Raw genomic sequence first — 20,316 nt, 5'->3', positions numbered from 1 at the left:
GCCAATACGCAGATCGAAGGCCACATTACAGAAAGGGCGTTCATTGGATTGTGGAATTTTCTGTACCAAATTTGTTGAATGCCTTGTAACTGCTAGTGACCTTGGTTGTCTAACTGTGCCAAACATGAAACTGTTTAGACAACAATATGTGCTGGAACTTTGGGCCAATAAATACTTTTGTTAATATTTGTATTCGTTTATATAATTTTTTTATGTAATTTTTATAGAGAGAATAACATATTATAATTTTAAACTTTGTTATAAAATAAATACTTTGTGATATTTTCAATTAAACGCGACCAAAATTGAGAAAGAATATTTGAGTTAATATTTGTATTCGTTTAGATACATATCACAAAATATTCGTGTAGAGAAATACTCATCGCGCACATATGTATAAACGATCTTCTTAATAAACGATGTCTAAACGATCTTCTTAATAAATGTCAAAATATTAAGCGATCGTTTAGTAAAGTCTAAACGATCGTTTGGTAAAGTCTAAACGATCGTTCGGTAAGTGTAAACGATCTTCTTAATAAACGATGTCTAAACGATCTTCTTAATAAACGTCAAAATATTAAGCGATCGTTTAGTAAAGTCTAAACGATCGTTTGGTAAAGTCTAAACGATCGTTTGGTACAGTCTAAACGATCGTTTGGTAAAGTCTAAACGATATTCTTAAAATCATAAAAAAATTCAGCGATCGTTTAGCTACAAGTAGTTTTGCAACATAGAGAATAATCGATACTACTAATTGAAATGCAACATACACAATAATAGAACAGCCAATTGATACTTGTGATTTATGTTAATATTTCAATACATAGGAGTGTTGGTTGGTCCATACTTGAAATGCTAATTGTTTTCTAAAGTATGACATGTTTTCTTGACATAATGTATCTAAACCAACACCAGCAGCTATGTACTCAAAATACTTAATTGCGAATACGCCACAATCACAATTATTTCGTTGAAGTGGAATTGGGTCAACAATGACAACTGGCCAAGGTTCCTTGTATGTCGATGATCTACCTCTCCTATCAAAGAAGCCAGTACTATCTAACAACTTTGGCACCAACTGTCGAATGGGCAGTAATATGTTTGTCATCTCTTCGGCAGTTGTAAGTGACGGAAGCGAATCCCATACCTTCACTTGACAACTTACCAAATCCAAGCATAATAGAACCCAATGGTTGCCATGGACATTGAATGGAGAGTAAACGTAATCAACACTTGCCCAAGGATCTTGGAAGTCCACTTTTGACCCGACAACATAGTCAACCAACCTATACTCTTCGTCCCAGTCAAACGGGCGATTCTCTTTAATACATTCTTTGTATAGGGGCCACTTCGAAACTAAAATGCGCTGCAAAGAAAAACATACAAACGCAAATATCAGACCGAAAGACAAATATCAAACGCAAATACATACATAAAGTAACGAGACGATTACAAACCATAAAGATTGTGTCCGCAGTTGTGAAGTTCTGAGAAGAAGGTATCCCGGCTGCCTTAATCTTCAAGCGAATGAAAAGAAAAAGTGCATCCAAATGCTAATACAAACAAAAGTAAGCAGTAAATGTATAGAACCATAACAATGATAAAATTATAATTGCATAAATGATAAGATAATCCCATACCTCATCCGACAACCACCGGCGACACATAAACAAGTCTCTGAAAAAAGCCTTCGATTTTTTCCCATGAAAGGTTTCACGCAGCTCATCGTCTGTACGCTTGTCTGTAATCCACGCTCGAAGTCTATCTAAATGGACGTCAAGTATTTTGTGCATAGGATCATAAACAATTGCTTCAGACTCAGAGGTGCTGGTGGTTGATGTCAGAGACCGTTTAGGTAGAGTTGTGAATGGGGTTGATAGGTAAACACTTGCACGCTTCCTACGGGCGGGCCGAACGTGTGGTCGTTGAGTGAGAAATGGTTCTATCTCTATGACGTCCTCATCGTCAACGACATCTATTGGCTCCTCTAAACCAATATCAACCTTCTTCTCCAACACATCTTCGTCACCCTATGGAAGCTCATAATGCATTAGTGTATATAATGATAGAAATTAAACATCAATATTAGCATGAACATGGAACCAAACCTTCTTTTTAACTTCAATGTGTTCATCCTCCAAGCCTTCGGACACCTTGTGGTCCCCTTCGTCACCCTATGGAACCTCAAAATGAATTAGCGAGAACATGGTTACCAAATATGAAACAACTAACGTGAATACACTTAACAGTTTCATTCCTAACCTTTCTTTGAAGTCCAATGTGCTTCAATATGGTTGACATCAGGCCCTTCAATTCGTCAATATCGGATTTTATAGTATTAAGTTGGCCTTCAACAACCGCTACTCGATCTTGGAGATTTCGAATAGCCTTTTTCATCTTAATCTTGGACTTCTGTTTCTTACTCTTTTTCAACTCATCTTCATCGTTAACAACTTCTCGTACTCTTTTTGAACCACCATTCTTCGACTGAATAATGGTAGATGAGCGGAAGTTTTCAAAAAGTTCACCTGAAGCAATTTTCAATTGCTCCTCTTCAGGTGTCATCTCAATGACCGCCTTAATTATAAACTGCAAATAGAAAAAGGCAAATGTATTTAGGACAAAGAAATAAGCACAAAATCACGCGATCCTTAAGTAAGTTACTATTGCTTGCTACTTACCATTGGCGAGTCAAACACCTGGCTTATAGTTTGGGACTTTGGTGATTGTTGGCACACCCACCTCAGCATTCGTGGTATGGCATGATCGTTTACTTTATCTACACCACATCCAATGATGGTTGGTATAGACTCATATGCCCAAACCTATTCCACATTTGACAAACAAGTTTAGAAAGTGCCACAAGATATATATAGATATATAAACAAGTGGTTATACAATCGTTTGAAAACAACTATACGATCATTTAACATAACTAAACGATCGTTAAAAAGAACTAAACGATCGTTTAAATAACTAAACGATCGTTTAAAATAACTAAACGATCGTTTAAAATAACTAAACGATCGTTTAAAATAACTAAACGATCGTTTAAAATAACTAAACGATCGTTTCAAATAACTAAACGATCTTTTTAAAGTTTTGAAGTAAGAAGTAAGAAGTCAAATACCTGTAATGCATGCGGAAATCCATTGATAGTATATTTTTTTGTCTGTGTTGATTTCTTCTTTCCCTTGGCATATTGCTTGTCCAAGGCTCTTTTCAATGCACTTAGCGTGCGTACAAAAACAATCCGACCCCAATCATAATTATTAAATGAATTCCAATCATCAGCAATCTTCAAAAAACCAATGTCCACTTTGGTTCGCCTATCTTTTCCCAACAAAGATATCTCTATAAAGTAGACTAAAGCTAATTTGACGATATCATCGTCATCACCCTCGTATTCCAAAAATATATCTTCTAAGTCGCTAACGTAAACACAGTCCTTGTCTTTGAAAAACTTCTCCAACAGTCGACTGTTCCCACCCAACTGAATATAGTCCTCTTTAGGACCCCATAGTCCAGTTACGATGTTAAACTCTCTCCTACCGAAAGTACAAACAACGCCCCCTAGTAGGAAACTTATAGAATCCTTTCCTTCATCTTCCACCTCCCTTAACAGTAAGTAGTGGATGAGTGGCCCATTGAAGACAATATTTAGGTCCAAAAAGTGCCCAAACTTTGTTTTCCTAAATAAGGCTAATTGATCGGGTTTGAGTTTGGCCTTAATATTATGTGTTGTCTTTTCCAAATGAGACAAACAGCTTACTAGGGAATAAAAATGATGGGAAGGATTAATCTTGTAGAAGGGTCCGTCGGTCGATGTTGAAGTCGATGTCATGATTCAAGCCAAGAAAAAGCAAATATATTGAAAATGGGTTACAGATAAAACTCACTGAAATAAGAGAACACGCTCAAAGTTGATTCTTAGGTTCGAAAAGGAGAAGCGACGAAATGCACTGGAGGACCGACGACAGACGAACAGTCGGAGTATCTTCGAAGAGCAGAGCGGGAAATTTGAAAAGCCAAAGAAAGGAGATGTTTTTTTTTTTTTTACTTCAGGTGTTCTATGCGAAAGAGAAGGGAAAGCGAACGTGGGTAGGCGAAACAATCAATAGAGAGCGATAGAAATTTAATGAAGGGCATTTTTGTCTATTCACACCCAAATTGTCCTAAAAGTCTTTCTTTTGAAAACTTGTCCCAAAATTCATTTAAATCTCTTTTTTTAACCTATTTTTGGCAATTTCCCGTTTTTCTTTTTGTTATAATCTATATACTTAACTGAATGGGCCTTTTTTTTTTTTTAAATGAGATAAACAAGAGGTTAAATATTTAAGAGAAAGATAGAAGGGGAGCAAGGAAAACTGAGTTAACAGTGATAAAGCAGGGGAGAGAAAAATAATTGAAGTCATAGTGGTGCAAATAAGTGGTAAGATAATTTTTTTTTTAAAGAAAGGGTTTAAGAATATAATATTTGTGTTTTTAACATAGTATTTTTTTAATTTAGTTGTATATGTCAACCTTTAGAAAGTTTCGCTTCAAAACCTATTTGCATTTTGGACTAAATTTATATTTATTTTAATCCTTCAACTTTAACCTATTTATATTTTGAACTAGATTTATATTTAATTTAATCCTTCAACTTTAGTATAAACGCCTCAATTTTTGGATGCTCTTTATAATGTCTAAACCTCACACAAACTGAAGTAGTCTCATAGTCCTATTTTTTCTTCAGTTATTTTTTTATAGAACAATCCTGTGGTGTTGGGTCATTTAAAATATATGAACAAGATTTATGAATCAACGGTGCAAGAAACCATAAGACAACACAGAAACCGTAGTCAATACTTTAAGAAACGTGTTATCATGTTAATGCTGGACTCTTGTTCGAACAAACATAATGGCATTTCCATAGGCTACAAAGTTGTTCGTGTTCGTCTTGTTTGTCGTTTTTGGAATGGTGGACAAACAAACAAAGGTGATAATGCCTCTGGGAATACACCTCTTGAAGATACCTTCAATATGCTGAGTTAGCAATATAACTGCAGAAGAGTAGTCCAATTATGATGTTATCGATTACCCTGTCGACTTCGGTTTTCCATCAATCTTCTCCAAACCATTTTCCCACAGTGAATCAAGGTCAGAATTGCCATGATGTATAGGAGAGGAATACCAATCACACAACCTCCGGATGCAAAGTTTACAAGCGTCTGAAAACAAAAGGAAAAGCATATGAATCATAGAAAAAAATTTATAAAAGGAAAAAGAAAATTAATTTCGACCCATAAACTCTCCCCGGTTGTATCAATTTAGACTCTTCAAGTTGGAAAGGATGATGAACTCCTAGCTCCCTAATATATTTTTTTATCACAAAAAAGTAAAAGAATGAAATGAAATAAAAGATGATGTTGCTAAAAACTTTGTAATATATAAATTGAAAATTGGTCTATGGAACTGAGAAAAGAAGATGAACTTATTTGACAGAGAAATAGATAACCGCATTTGTTTCAGAGACAAGGTGGATGTTGCTGGGCATTGATGTGGAAGAAGATTCGATTTGGTGCTTCAATAGTGCTCTTTATGCAAGTGAATCAACGTATTTTTAGCTCATTTCTAGAGCTACTAACCTGAAATCTCCAAGGGTGAAACTTATTTTGAAAAATAAGGATGCCAAAGAAAATTTTTCTTCCTTGGTCTTTCTTCCAGTTGTAGAAACTGGGACAATTAGGAAAGATTGTGAAGAATGTGTTAAAATTCTTAACAAGACACCAAACAACTAATAATGGCTTGAAACAGAGGCGGTACTCTGCTGGATTATATATATATAAAGCCAAATAACATGTAAAACAGTCACAACTGCCCAGAAATACAAGAACAAGATATAGAAAACTTACCAGCTCCTCACAATGAGCTGGAAATATCTAGAGGCTACAGCATCCTTTACACCAAAATAACACAAAATATATCCTCCCCTAAAAAGACCTAAAAGATACTATTTATAGTCTCTCTCAATTTCCACTACCGCGAGCCCCACAGCAGTCCTCTTTTTTCAGTAGCCTTTTTCTTTTCCATAACTAACCATCAAGTTACCTTTTTACCCCTCCTTTTATATGTGTTAATTATAGGAGGACTTACGGAATGTCATGACCCTATAGCTTAGTTTTTGTTGAAATGTTGAGAATTCCACGTTGAAGAAACCAAGGGAACTCAGACTCTATAAGATAAATTGGTTTTGAGATAGAACTTCACATTCTCAAATACGTATTAGAGCTCATAAAGCCCAAACGAACATTCGGTCCAATAAAATGAAATTAAAATCCAATCAAGATTGGTGAACTCAAAAGACACACATTCTTGAGGGAATATATTGAGATGTTGAGAATCCCACATAACTCACTCTCCTTATAAGATAGATGGGTTACTCCTCTCGTTGTCAGTTGGTTTTAGTTGGTTTTGAGATAAAACCTCATGCTATCAAATACCTTAACGGAAAGCAGTAAAGAAAATATGACGAGTTACGGTGACAGGCTCTCATAGGAAACATAGTTATAGATGGGGTGTTTCTACAGGACTTGGTACATTTCCAAAGCACAATAGGAATGTCAAGAGAAGGATCATACTCATATAGATTACCTGAATGATCCTGTTCAGCCTCATTACCAACAGTTTCTGCTCTAACCTCAATCTCATCAACACTATCTTTTTCTCTCATATCTTCAGGAATAGTTATATCAGACCAGTCATTCTCACTCATTTTACTGTCAACACATGAGTCAATAGATTAGTCATACCTTGACCTCGTGGAGGTTTAGAGTCTTGGATTGAAGTCGACTGATCAGTAGGAGACCCAATTTCCTTTTTGAGATTCTTCTTATAATAAGATTTCCAGGAAACTTGGTTTGTAGGTAGAGGACCATGGGATGAGAATCGGGGACAGGTAAGGTAACAAAGGTAGGACTGGTAGACTCTAAGAGACAGTTAAACTCTTCACTCACACTCTTCCCCTAAAGATGGCTAACGGGAAAGAAAGGTCTATCCTCACGAAAGGTGACATCCACAATGACAAAGTATTTATGAGAAGGAGGATGGCAACATTTATAGCCCCATTGATGAAGAGGATACCCAACAAACACACACGACTGGGCTCAAGGGGTGAATTTGGCCTAGTTAGGGCCAAAGCTATGAACGTAGATTGTACACCCAAACACTCGAAGGGGAACCTCATAAGTGAAGCGGGTAGGGATACAACTCCTTGAGATACTCTAAGGGAGCTCAGAGGTAGAGGACACGAGAATCCTATTGATGAGTTATGTTGCAGTAAGAATAGTATCTTCCCATATATAAAAAGGAAGGACAGTAAACATAAGGTGGGCTACTGCTAAGTACTAGATATTTAGTATGATGTTAGTCAAGGGGTATAAGGGTAATCGGATAAAATAGGAAGTTACTAGTAGTTATTTAAGTTTTTTTTTTTTTAAACGAAGTCAAACTTCTTTATTAATAAGAACTCAAAGCACAAGAGAGTTATACAAAAAGAGCAATAAAGAAGTCGTAAACAAGGAAAACCAGGAGGGATCAGGAGGCACATTTGGACATCTCAACTAGGTTGACACCTCCTTAGCACCAAACATCATATCCTAAGTATACAAAACTAAAACATACAAAAATTAAATAATGTTCAGCTTAATACAAGGGGCTAGAAGACAATAAAGGACCAGAAAAGTTAAAACAAAGTAGGAAGGCCCAAAAATATAATCTCAAAATTATAAGGCTAAAAGAAGCAATCCACAAAGGCTTCAAAAAGCAGGAGGAGGTTTAATGTGAAGAAGCTTCAGACTGTGTAATCTGCAAATAATACAACTGAAACAGCAACTAACGAGCAGGTTGAGAGAGAAAAGCAGTCCAGTTGAGGCATATGTCTTGAATGGAATAATTTTTGAACTCCTTATCTAAAGAGCACCAAGTTACAACATTAAGATCTATTAAACACATAATTTCAGTCATTCGCCTTGCTTTATCGTGGAAAATTCGTTGATTACACTCGATTCTACGAGTAGAGTTTTTGACAAATTTTTCCATATTAAACGAGATCTCTTAGGTAAAATCGGATCCGACAGAAGTTGAACCACACTAGTGCTTAGGGATCGATCAAAGACCCAATCAAAATTGAACGAGGAAAAGATCCTAACCCAGCCGAAGGATGAAATGGGGCAGTTCATAAAAATATGAGGAAGATCCTCATTAGCCTTCATACATAGAGGACAAATCGAAGGAAGGAGGCATTTGTTAGGAGATTTCTTTTGCAAGATTTCTGAATTGTTGAGGGACCCGAAAACCATAATCCAAATCAAGATGTTAATTCTCCGTGGGCTGCTTGTTTTCCAAATAACTGTAGAAAGACATTTATCCATCGGGGAGTCAATTTTTAGGTGAACCAAAAGAGACTTAACATTAAACCGGCCATGGGATCAATGGACCAAGATCTATAATCGTCGGAATTATACGCTTTTTCAGTTGGGATGAGGGATAGTAAAGATTGAAATTTTGCAATTTCATCATCTTTCAAACATCTTCTAAAGGACAATGACCAAGATGAAGTTTCACAATCCCAATGTGCTGCAACCGAACCGTTGGGCAAAAGAGCAATTCTAAAGAGCTTGGAAAATTGCTCCTTAATAGGGGCGTTACCTACCCAAGGATCTGTCCAAAATCCGATTCTATGACCATTACCAAGTTTAAGTAAGGCTATTGAGTCTACCGACCTCCAAACTCTAGCAATGCTTACCCAAGGACTTCTTCGACAATTATCGGACTTTCCTTTAGTAAACCAATCAAAACCCTCTTTACCATGGATGCTTTTAATTATTTGCCTCCAAATAGCTGACTCTTCCTTTGAGAATCTCCATCCCCACTTAGCGAGCAAAGCAGTGTTATGGATTCCAATTCCACCTAAGTCGAGACCCCATCTTTTAAAATTGATGAGACCTTGTTCCAATTCACAAGATGGTTAATTTTGCTACGAGCATAGCCTACCAAAAGATGATTTTCTCCAAAGAGGCAACCACATTTTCAGGTATTGGAAATAAAGATGGATAATAGGTAGGAAGAATAGCCAGAACTGATTTGCGCAAGGTATGTCTACCTCCTCTAGAGATGTTATATCTTTTCTACCTATCTAGTTTCTTGTGGATTCGATCTATAACTAGTTGTCAAAACTCTGTCTGTCGAGGGTAGCCTTCTAAAGGGAGACCTAAATATAGAAACGGTAGCTTTTCTGCCTTGCAACCTAGCCGATTTGTTGTTTGAATAGTCATCCTCTCCCACATTTAACATCGCTAAGGGTTGATTTCTCACAATTTACTTTCTACCCTGAACACCATTCGAAGAGCCTAATGGCATCCTTAAGCTTAGGTAGCATCTTCTCGTCATACTTACAGAATAGGAGAGTGTCATCGGCGAATTAGAGCAATGGGAGATGGTTCTTGTCCTTGCCAACAAGAAAACCTTCGTACTGTCCATTAATATGAAGTTCGTTTATGATTGCTCCTAGAACATCACTTATTAAGAGAAATAAAAAGGGGGAAAGGGGGTCCTCCTTGGCAGATACCTCGAGAAGCTGTTATTCGACCTCTTGGCTTACCATTAATGAAAATGGAGAATTTGGGGCTTCTTAAGCAACCCATGATCCATGATGTCCATATGGAGCTAAACTTTTTAAGAGATGAAACCTTTTCTAAAAAGTTTCAATCCACCATATCGAAGGCTTTTTCAAAATCAAGTTTTAAAATCCAACCCTTTTCCCATTTAGCTTTGTAATTTTTCACTGCCTTGTTTGCAATCAAAATTGGGTCAAGAATCTACCTTCCTTCAATAAAAACACTTTGTAAAGGGCGTATAATTGCAACCATGACTTGTTTCAAGCATTCTGATAGAACCTTTGCAACTACCTTAAAGGTTAAGGTAGTAAGGCTAATTAGGCAGAAATCCTTAACAAGAGTCGCGTTCTCTTTTTTCTGCACTAAACAAATGAAGTTTCTTGAATGCAAGCATTTAATCTTCCATTTATGTGGAAATCCTCCATTAAGGATTTGAAAATATCCTTGAAATTAGACTAGTGTTTAAGTAGGAATATAAGAAACAAAATTCTAAGAGGAACCTGCCAAGTGATTTGTAGCACCCAAGTCTAAGATCCAAGGATTCTTCCCATCGCCACTGATAAGACTAAGGGACTGAGGCATACCTAATTTAGTAATGGCTCCTACAATGGAGGGTGGACTGGGACTGTTCTAGTTTACAGTAGGGCCAGATGGTTGAGAGGTTCCAGCAGACTCACTCATATAAGCACGCCCTAGTTTATCATTTGAGGAACATTTCTTACCTTCTGAAGGACGACCATGAAATTTCCAACATTGATCCTTAGTGTGCCACTGTTTCTTGGAATGCTCATAGATAGAGATTGGTTTCCCGTTGTTCTTCTAACTAGCATGGGTAGAGGATCTAATACTAAAGCAGTGGAGTCAGTAGCAGGAGTAGTCAAAACACTCATGACACTTGTACGGTCTTCTTCAAGATAGAATTCATAGCACACTTCCATCAGGGAGGAAAAGGGTCTCTGGCCAAGTATACGACCACAAACAATGTCAAACTTGAGGTTGAGACCTACAAGAAAGTCATAAACTGATCAACTTCTTCAAGTCTAGCATACCGTATGCCATCATTCGGAGAACCCATACTGTCTCTCTACACAGGTCAATCTCTTGACAAACTAGGGAAAGTTTATTGAAGTAGGAAGTTACATCTAGAGTTCCTTGCTTGCAATCATGAACTTGTTTCCTCAATGTATATAGACGAGTGGTGTTCAAACGCTTCGAATAGAGTTTCTCGATAGTGTCCCATAGATCCTTCGCAGTTGCTACATAAAGCAGAGGCTTGCCAATTTATGGTTCCATACTATTAATCAATATGGATTGAATAAGAGAGTCCTTCCCTCTCCAGAAACGTTTCTGGGCATCACCAAGAGGGGACAAAGAGTATCCCCTATCAGAGAACCGAATTTTTGACGTCCCTAAAGATACATTTGACCGGTTGAGGCCAGGAAAAATAGTTTTGGCCATTCAGCTTCTCTCCTGGAAAGACACCTATAGATGGTGTCAGAGAACTAGTTAAATAATTTGAGGACAAAGTAGGAAACGAAGTTACCGGGTTCTTGGAATACATCGCCAAGTCAGTTAGTTTGGATTGTGTCGAAGATTCACCAACTTCAACCCCGGATTTATTATGGAGTTGATTGATTCTAGCACCACAGGTGTGCGGCTGCCGTAAAGAATCGGAGACAGCAGCGTGCAAAACGAAGGCAGCAGCAGCGTGTGGATGTGTGGCTGACCAAAAGAGTACTGCGGCTCAACTTGGGAAATCAGGTGGGAGTAAGCCAACTGCACGACGGAGGAGTTGGACAGTGGGGCATGGGCAGAAAGGTTAGCCGTGTACGGCTGGTTTGCTCCACTCGGTGGCGTGGCTGGCTCCAAAGGTAAGACAGAACTACTCACCAGCAGCTTCTGAAGCTGTTGGAGTAGTATTTCCATGGCGGCATCCACAATGACGTTGATCCCGGCGGCGGCGGCGGCGGCAGCTGTCTTGTGGTCAGTTTGGGTTTCATCAAGATTGGTGTCTAGGGTTTCATCTTTACCCAGCTTTGATACCATATTAAAAGCCGTAAAAAAAATAGACACCAAGTTACGTGGAAACCCGAGTACGAAGAGAAAAACCACAATCTGACTTTCTTATTATTATTTCTTATGAACAAAAGACAAACAAAGGGGAAAAATAAATAGACAACAAGCTTATGATAAAAAATGAAAGAAAATTAGGGTAAATCTTTCCTTAGGCCAAGCCCACTGATTCTAACGATTATCTCATATGAACAAAAGGTACAATAGGGGAAAAATAAATAGACAACAAGCTTAAGATAAAAAAGGAAAGAATACTAGGGTTAGTTTTTCCTTGGAATCACCAATTCAACCCAAAAGCTTAAGCTACTAGGTGAAGGTAAATTTAATATAATATCTAACACTCTATCACTTGCGGGCTTCAAATACGAAAAAAGACCAAGCAAGAGGAAATAGATATTTAATTGGAGAGGAAACAGCAATGCAAGGACTTGAACTCAGGACATCCTGAAGCAACTTAATATAATATCTAACGGTCTCTCGTAGTGTTCCGTTTATGCTGCAAGGATGATGAAACCCTTCCACCACCTACTCGCTCATTGCACTTGTAGGAAGAGTGGTATTTGCTCCGGATAATTTTAGTAGGTTTGCTGTTTTCAAAATGATATTTTTGAAAGGTGGTGACTAAATGAAAGAGATCGGGTCTCATGAAGATGTATGACCTTCATGTGCTTCTTCTTGAGGATTGAAAGAAACTAGACAGACATATTTGCGTTGATATATAGTAACAGAAACCCATACTTTTGTGATTTTGAACACGATAACCGGCCTCAAATTGGAGTGCTCTTCACAAAAATTGTTGGTAATCAAATTTATTCTTGATAAAGTTAATTGGAGGATGGCTTTTGTAGCTTTTTTTGGTGAGGCGGCCTACCATAAGGTCGTTTCTTGTTTTTACCCTTGCAACCAAACATAAATTTGAAACCAAAACCCAGGAAGAAATGGGTGATGGTAAAATCTACATGATAAGCACGTAGGTGAAAAAGCTAAATTTTTATATGAATAAACTAGATGTGGGGGCACAAAGATAATAATAAATAAAACAAAATCAACGATCAAGAGCAGAATTAGAGTTTTACCACCATTCCTGCGGCAAGATGTATGACTGGAACAAAATATTGGTCCACTTTCTTCCCTTCTGAATACCCATTGAATGCAATGACCATAGAGAAAGTATGGATTGTAACAAATGCAAGAGCAATGATAGCTGTAGGATTACCAGCAAAATACAGCTAGATAAGTTGCCTTCAGTTATTAATGTTAGTACAAAAAAAAAAATAGCAATACATTTGCCAGCCTTAAAATGTGCAAGCAATTAACGATCAGAAACATGGTATTTGAACAAATGAGCTCTAAGATGGAGTGGAATGTAAGGGTTTGTGAAAGTTAGAGTGACAATAATTACCTAATTTGTTGGACAGTATGGTTCACAGAGGTATACAAAGTATTTACACAAATAAATATGAGAAAGAACTCACCTGAAACAAGAAAGAAAGGTAGTTGGGAGCATCTATCAACGAAGTACGTCGCTGGACCAAATGAGGGAGTTAAAAGGCTAAGACAGAAAAACACAGCATGAGATATGCCATGACCTAAACCCCCAGCTGCAATCAATTAAGAAGTGTACATTAGAGCTCATGTAAGAGTAAAAACAAAGACAAGGGGGAACCTTGCTGAACTACTAAAATCACTGTGCCCTCAGTTCATAAACAATTGTCTTTCCAAACTAGAAGAGAGAAATTAAACGCCATCTAATAAGTCTCATCAAATTTATCACAGTTGACTATCAGTTAGTCTGATTGCCTCCAACACACTGACAACTTTTTTCTATATTTCTCAATTAGAATCTTAAGTCAGGCTGCAACTTCTAGGAATGTTTTTTTCCCTCAAGGGGCTGGGTCTTCTAAATCTGAAGTTTCCATAATTAGAATTCTGGTCAGAAAATTTAAGCTTCTAAAGTCCACTCCAAAGCCACAAAGGAAGTTTCATGGTACAGCATCACCAGTGAGGTTTTGACAAGATTTCATAGGAAAGAAATTCTAGAATCTTCAAGGAAATTGAAAAATCCAAAAAAGAAATCTTAGAATCCTATCCTCTATTTTCAATTTTTTCTTTTGGTGTAAAGATTTATTGCCCCTCAAAGATCATAGTTCAACTTTAAAATTTTCTCATTGCTAATCGGAAAAAACTTTTGTACTTCCTATGAATCGGACTTCTTTTGTATCCCTCTGGATTATTTCATTCATCAATAAAGTTGTTTCTTATAGGGTGCGATAAAAAAAAATAAAGTTGTTTCTCAAAAGTCAAGGTTGAAAATGTAGCATTTTGAAATTTAGACACCAAATAAAAATTAGACTTAAGATTCGGGATAAAAGAGCAACATTCTGAAATCTAGGGACCAAATGCAAACTAGTTTCAAACCTTAAGGACCAAAAGGGTTTTTTTTTTTTTTCCAACATTTTATACAGGTAAAACGTAGTAACAAAATTTTAATATCTTGGCTTTATAGAAACCAATGGTAATAAACAAAAGGCTATACGCTGAATGGGGGTCAAAGTTTACCTAGAGCAATCTGCATCTTATCTGTCAAATATAGGCGCGGCTTTGAAACTCTGTCAGCAAAAGCATCTAACATATCTTCTAACCTCCTATAAAATTCAATAGCTGAGACATCGTAGGTAAATCATTGTTTATAGCAAAAGTATATACAGTTTACAGAAAACAATTACTTTAGAATCTAATTGAGAGTACATGTATATAAAGACAAAATAAATCAATGACGATCTTAAAGTAGCAGATAGGAAGGAGGTACATCTTTAGAAGGGTAGGGAAAATAGTCAAAACTAGGGAAGCTGTAATATTTCAGAAAGATATTAGTACTTGTAAGAAGACTCCAATTAGTAATCTACAGTCTTTGAAGGTTGAAAAAAACGCTCTTCAGGGCTCCCTTTTTCTCCTCCAGCATTTGTCATCCTTTTCTCCAGTAAGTTCCCTAGAGCCCGAATCTTCTTGTCCATCCCTTTTTCAGTAGCAGTCTGGTTTTGGTGAAAATGGAAGTAGAAAGAAGCAAAGTAGTGAATGCCCCTTACTGTATTTGGTTCGACAAAGATTACTTCCATATAGAAGACGTGGAAGCTCGAAAGATCTTGTCATTATCAGACACTCAATTTAGATGGTTCTTGAAGGAAATTTCTGAATTCTTGTGTGGCCCCCAAAAATGGTTTTCTTCTTCGAAATGGTTTTGATGATTTTGGAAGTACAAGACTCTTAAGATTTAGGTCAAAAGTAGATTGGGTTATGAGCTGTGTAGCTTGGAAGAGGAACAAAAATTTATCCTTCATCCATATTTGTTCGGGTGTCTCTCGACAAGGTTGGAAATCCTTACACAAAATGTTGGAAAGATTCTTGACGAAGCACGATTATTCAAGTTGGTACAGAAATCATCTCCAGACCTCCTTGCAGCCCCCTTTCGAGTCATTAAGGGCAAGTTATGCTGAAAAGGTGATGCTTAACAGACCCTCTATTCAAAAATTGGTAAAACGGAGCATTTCTTCCCCTGTTCTGACCTCAAATTTTCATAATGCAACTCAGCATTGGATTATTAAAAATCCGAAAGTTTTAAAAGAAGACTTCGATAATCTATGGATTATTTCAAGATTATTTACATTTGATGATTGGAAGAAAATTAGAAAAACCTTGGAAGATCTTTTCCAATAAAAAATAATCATTAATCCATTGTTTGCAGAGAATGCTTTGATTAAATTGGATGAAGGGTCTCTAGAAGAGTTTGTTGGAAAAGAAGAGGTACGGCAAGTAACGGGTCCTTTTCATTTAAAGTTTGAGAAATTGAGTAAAAGTAAACATAGCAGACCATTCTGTTATTGAAGGCTATGGAGGATGGATTAAAATAAAAAAAACCTCCTCCTTGATTATTGGAGCAATCATATGTTCAAAGTTACAGGAGATCATTTTGGAGGTCTGAAAAATATTGCTTCTGAAACGCTCAACCTTCTAAATGTTTCTAAAGCAAAGATTCAAGTAAAAAGAAACTAATGTGATTTTGTACCAGCTACATTAGAAATAACAGACTTTAATCGAGGAAATTTTTTCTTACACTTTGGTGATTTTGAACAGATTGAGCCTCCTCCATTAACCAAGGGTCATTTATCATTTGAGGATTTTTCAAACTCATTTGACTAGCAGAGATTAAATCAGGCTTTAAAAGATGAAGGAGTTGCTGATGATTCATTCTTTCCGGAGGGGGTGGAATATCTAAGATCAATCCAAAAAATTGCTTCATACACGAGGAATCCTTTTGAAGCTTTGAAACATGGAACTCGTTGGTTTTTAACCTTGCCGGTGCCAATTAACTCCCCTAAAGCGAAAGTGGTTTTAAATTTGGACTCCAAGGAAAGTAGTGTGAACTCGGATTCAAAGAGCCACACTTAAGAAGGAGAGAGAATAATAAATTATGTTTCGAAAGGAACAAGAAAGAAGCGGTTGTAAAGTCACTTTTAATGAAGAAAGAGAAAAAACCGGCTATGTCAACTTTTACAGCTGGAAAGTCCCCTCAACCAGCCAGCAGCCCTTTTTTTTGTAATCCTCTTTTCTCTTTCCTCCAATCCTATGAACAAAAAGCTGAAATTATTTCAGCTGCTATTTTCCAAAAGAAACCAATGGATGTTGCCCCTATTAACCCTTCAGCTTCAGCTACCATCTCCTCTTCTTCTCTTTTTTCCTCATCAAAAGGCTCCCAAGGAAATTTGAAAAGAAAAAATTATTCCAAGATTTTCCCTCATTACCTCAACCATTTCCAAAGTATTTTATCTGGAAGAAGAAATCAAAGAAGATCATGGCAAAACAGTCCTTAAACCCCATATTTTAGATGATCAAGTACCCGTTTTGCTTAAAAAAATACTGCCCATTCTCTTTCATCAACTTTGTCCAGCAGCTCCAAGCTGTTTGGAGAGGCTAATCCTGATCTCTTGGAAGTCAATTGTAGCCAAATTCTAGCCCCAGCCTGTTCTTCTAAATCATTTTCTCATCATCCCACTCTACCCAATTTAAGTACTCTGAGTTCTCTTTGCCTAACTCCAAGGTAAAAATTTTTAAGCGCTATCCAAGCAAAACCCCTCTCAATCAATCCAACAAGAAGGGTGAGCCTTTTTTCGACTCTCCTTTCAGCATTAGTAGTGAGGAATTGGAGCAGTTGAATAGGTCAACCGAACTTGAAAGTCATAAACATTTTGAGCCTCTAGAAACCAATCTCAATGCCCTATTTCAATGCGAGGAAGAGCCAGGATCTATAAAGTTTCCGTCTGCTACTCATTTTTGTCCCTGGTCGTGCAAAATACCATATCATTTAAAATTAATAGTAGCTGATTGTGGAATTACTCTAATTTGATTTTTCAGCAATTTATTGTTTTTTTCCTCATTGTAAGACCAACATCAGTCATTCTTGGATTTTCCTTCATATGGATGACAAGTAAATCCTGAATAGTGGAAGACTTCTTCGAGCTTCCTCTGGATTATGGATTATTTCGGTTAGGCAGTTTCGAGGTAGTGGGTTGCATCTTCTTGAGAGTTTTTAATTTCAATTTAGTTCTTTATGAGAGGATTTTGCATTATGCTTTGTAATTAGATTTATTTGGATATGGTTTTGTTTAGCTTGATCTCTTCTATGTTTAGCTTGAATTTGTTTTGTAGCTTTTTTGTAGAGGTAGTTTGAATTTTCTCTTTTCTCTTGCTCTTAGTATAATACTCTTGTACTTTGAGCTAAAGGCTCTTTTATTAATAATAATTCAAGAGACTTGTCTCCTTTTCAAAAGAAAAATGCTCTTCGGGTTATGCCCCAGTAAGATAAACTAATACTAACAGTACAGCCAAATAAAATATATCAATTAGACAGTTCTAATTTAGAACCTAGAATGAATGAAAAATGATTGTGTTCTGATTTCTGTGTGGTAGACTTCTTGTTTTTTATGCAAACGACAGCTTTTCCCAAGAATGAAAAAATACACGGATACAAAAAACTAAGCCCAAAAAAGAGAAATTCCACTATAAGAAGGGACTCCAACTATACAAAATCAAGTTCATAGTCTAATTACAAAAAGATCTTTGAAATCGAAGCCCAGTGAGAGACATGAAAACAACAAGAGATCATAATCCATTTCTTCACTGCTTTGTACTCTCTCTTTCTCTTGAAACATCGATGACTAATTATTTGTATTTAGGACTTCCTCGATAAACCTAATCAAACCCACGTGCTTCCGATTCACACAGTCAATAGCAAGATATTAGAACAGATTTTAAACAGTGTTTATACTTAGTGAGGTGAGGCAATATACCTCAAGACTCGAAGAGGTGCATCCCATCAAACTTTTATTTCTAAGGAACGTTGCACAAAATCTACATTACTCGACTCTGAAGAAATGATATCGAGATGCTATCAGAATTAGATTCTGTTAGCTTCAGTTTCCAAATACTTATACAGCCCTTTTGTAATTTCATCTCATCAATAAAATTCTGTTGAATGTTTCTCATAAAAATAAAAATAAAAGTGATATTGATTCACCTGTAGACTTTCCAGAAAAGAACCCGTAGAACTTCTTGAAAAATGACCGAAGTCAATATAAGAATTACATAAGGCCACAATACGGTTGAATTCAGTGGAAGAAACCCCCTCCATAACGCGGACAGCAATATCAAACTAATGAGCCATAACAGGGTGCTGCAAACATAAACAACCATGAATTGTAATTCTACCACATAATAACTGCTTTAACAACACAATTGACTAGATGAGGGCAAAAAATGTGAATTGGACAAAAAATAGTTGATCCCACGAACCAAACGATTGAAATAAACCGAAAATTCGGACATGTTCATTAAAAATTGGAAGTTGAAAAACCTAATTGAAAGCTTTTAAAACTCAGAGCAAAGCAGACGTGAAGGGCGATGAGATGGGGATGAAGGAACATTATGGAAAGAGAAATGAAGATGGAAATGGAGAAGTACCTGGAGAGTAGAGTGAGAATCAAGAAGGGCTTGTGAGCAATGACGGAGATGAAAAGGGAGAGAGAAGGGCCCAAGGCTATCAAGGTGTAGCCGATCCCTGCTGATACTGTCATCGTCTTCTTCCTTTGCTCTCCGCCCTTTCGCTTGCCTTTCGAGACTGATATTTGTATGCTTCCAAGTTTGAACCTCCAAAGTTTAATCTACTGTGGTGTCGCGGACGGGGGAGCGGTATATGGCGCGCCATCACACATGTTGTACAAATGACCAAATTACACACAGTAATTTGTTTAGAATAATTACTCACTTTATAAATACGAATATGAATAAGAAACAAACTTTCTATTGATGTTAACGTTATCGAGTAAAGGACATCTCTTCTATCAATAAAATGATATTCATTTCAATCCATTATCTTTTTTGGAAAAAGTTTATAAACATATCTCTTCGGAACCTAGGTGTATCGTCAGCATGATGGAGCTGACAAATACCAAGCAGCGAATGGAACCTAGATGTATCGTGAGCATGATGGAGCTGGAGCTGACAAGCAACTAAGTAGCGAAAGAGAGAGATAGTCATCGACTACCTAAACCGGTTGAGAGCTCTAAGCTTAGATTGCAATGAAGATGTGCACCCAAGGCATGCACTCAGAGCTTCTTTGCATCTTGCAAGGAATAAAACCTCGCACGAAATTGGCGACTCATGCCCGTGATATGGAGCTAAGTATTGCCAACAGAAGAACAAAGATTTTCTTATTTCGAAGAATGAAATTAACAATACTTAAAAGATCGTGGATAGTGTCATAAAAGGGTTTATGGTCGTTCATGTGACTCCATTGAAATCTTTCTCTAAATGAAAAGAAACAAAAGTTGAAAGAAAGCAAGATGGCGATAGAAACGACACCCAACTCTTAAAGAAGATAGGAAAAAATTTATCTATTTCCAGACTCTGATGTTGGAGACATGCTGGAGTAACCGATGGAGAAACAACTTATTCAGTTGTCAAAATGCAAGAGACCAAAATAAAGCATTACAAATACCGTCAGATCATTAATTTTCGTGTTGAAGGAGCTGATTCTAAAGTTGACTCGTGAAAAGATATCGAGTTGGATATTTATCTACAAGAACTTGAGTTTTTAGTGGCGTACAAAAATGTTACTAAAACGGAAAAAACACTACTAAAAGTATTAGCGATATGGTGACATGCGTCACTAGGACTGTCGTAGTATTCGCGTAGATAAAAGTTTTAGTGACGCAACAAATGCGCGTTGCAAAATGTGTGTTTTTACTGATATTTGTGCATTACTAAATGCTTACTTTTAGTAACATATTTGTTCTTACTATTTATCTTCTTTTAGTGACATAGTACATTTCTCTTTAAAGGCGATGTTTTAGTGGCAGATAATGTTATTACTAAAGGTTAATTTGTGACCATTACAAACATCTTTTGTAGCATATTAAAATCAATATTTAGCGCCATTAAAAAATTCTACAGTTTTTTTAATTTAGAAAATCAATTATTATTCACATGCCTCAACCGCTTACCTAATACTCGTTCACATAGTTCCCTTTCT

The 20,316-nt window shown here is 36.8% G+C and overlaps 2 protein-coding genes across 2 annotated transcripts; both read right to left on the bottom strand.

The window, feature by feature from the left end:
• Positions 1–774: 774 nt before the first annotated feature.
• On the bottom strand, positions 775–2,566 carry LOC127148513 (uncharacterized). The gene is made up of 5 exons (XM_051082518.1): positions 2,263–2,566; positions 2,109–2,174; positions 1,641–2,030; positions 1,458–1,553; positions 775–1,366 (listed from the first exon to the last, which is right to left on the bottom strand). Exons 1-5 carry the CDS (start codon positions 2,563–2,565, stop codon positions 809–811), a joined length of 1,413 nt encoding a protein of 470 aa, XP_050938475.1. The 5' UTR covers position 2,566; the 3' UTR covers positions 775–808.
• A 2,256-nt stretch (positions 2,567–4,822) lies between these two features.
• On the bottom strand, positions 4,823–19,139 carry LOC103488662 (gamma-secretase subunit APH1-like). The gene is made up of 6 exons (XM_008447493.3): positions 18,747–19,139; positions 18,304–18,459; positions 14,292–14,377; positions 13,208–13,333; positions 12,809–12,936; positions 4,823–5,213 (listed from the first exon to the last, which is right to left on the bottom strand). The coding sequence occupies exons 1-6, from the start codon at positions 18,857–18,859 to the stop codon at positions 5,073–5,075; spliced, it is 750 nt and encodes a 249-aa protein (XP_008445715.1). The 5' UTR covers positions 18,860–19,139; the 3' UTR covers positions 4,823–5,072.
• Positions 19,140–20,316: the final 1,177 nt, after the last annotated feature.

This window comes from Cucumis melo, chromosome 3 (assembly GCF_025177605.1).
Source record: "Cucumis melo cultivar AY chromosome 3, USDA_Cmelo_AY_1.0, whole genome shotgun sequence".
Lineage (NCBI taxonomy): Eukaryota > Viridiplantae > Streptophyta > Magnoliopsida > Cucurbitales > Cucurbitaceae > Cucumis > Cucumis melo.
The sequence above is the reverse complement of the archived record's forward strand: the minus strand, read 5'-3'. Positions and strand labels throughout refer to the sequence as shown.

Coding starts and splice junctions, on each gene's coding strand:
- LOC127148513 (XM_051082518.1), bottom strand. CDS start 2,565: ATGACACCTGAAGAGGAGCAATTGAAAATTGCTTCAGGTGAACTTTTT. Junction 1,554..1,640: donor GCCGGTGGTTGTCGGATGAG/GTATGGGATTAT, acceptor TGTTTGTATTAG/CATTTGGATGCACTTTTTCT. Junction 1,367..1,457: donor CTGCGGACACAATCTTTATG/GTTTGTAATCGT, acceptor TTTTCTTTGCAG/CGCATTTTAGTTTCGAAGTG.
- LOC103488662 (XM_008447493.3), bottom strand. CDS start 18,859: ATGACAGTATCAGCAGGGATCGGCTACACCTTGATAGCCTTGGGCCCT. Junction 13,334..14,291: donor TAAGATGCAGATTGCTCTAG/GTAAACTTTGAC, acceptor AATTGATTGCAG/CTGGGGGTTTAGGTCATGGC. Junction 12,937..13,207: donor ACCTTTCTTTCTTGTTTCAG/GTGAGTTCTTTC, acceptor GTAATCCTACAG/CTATCATTGCTCTTGCATTT.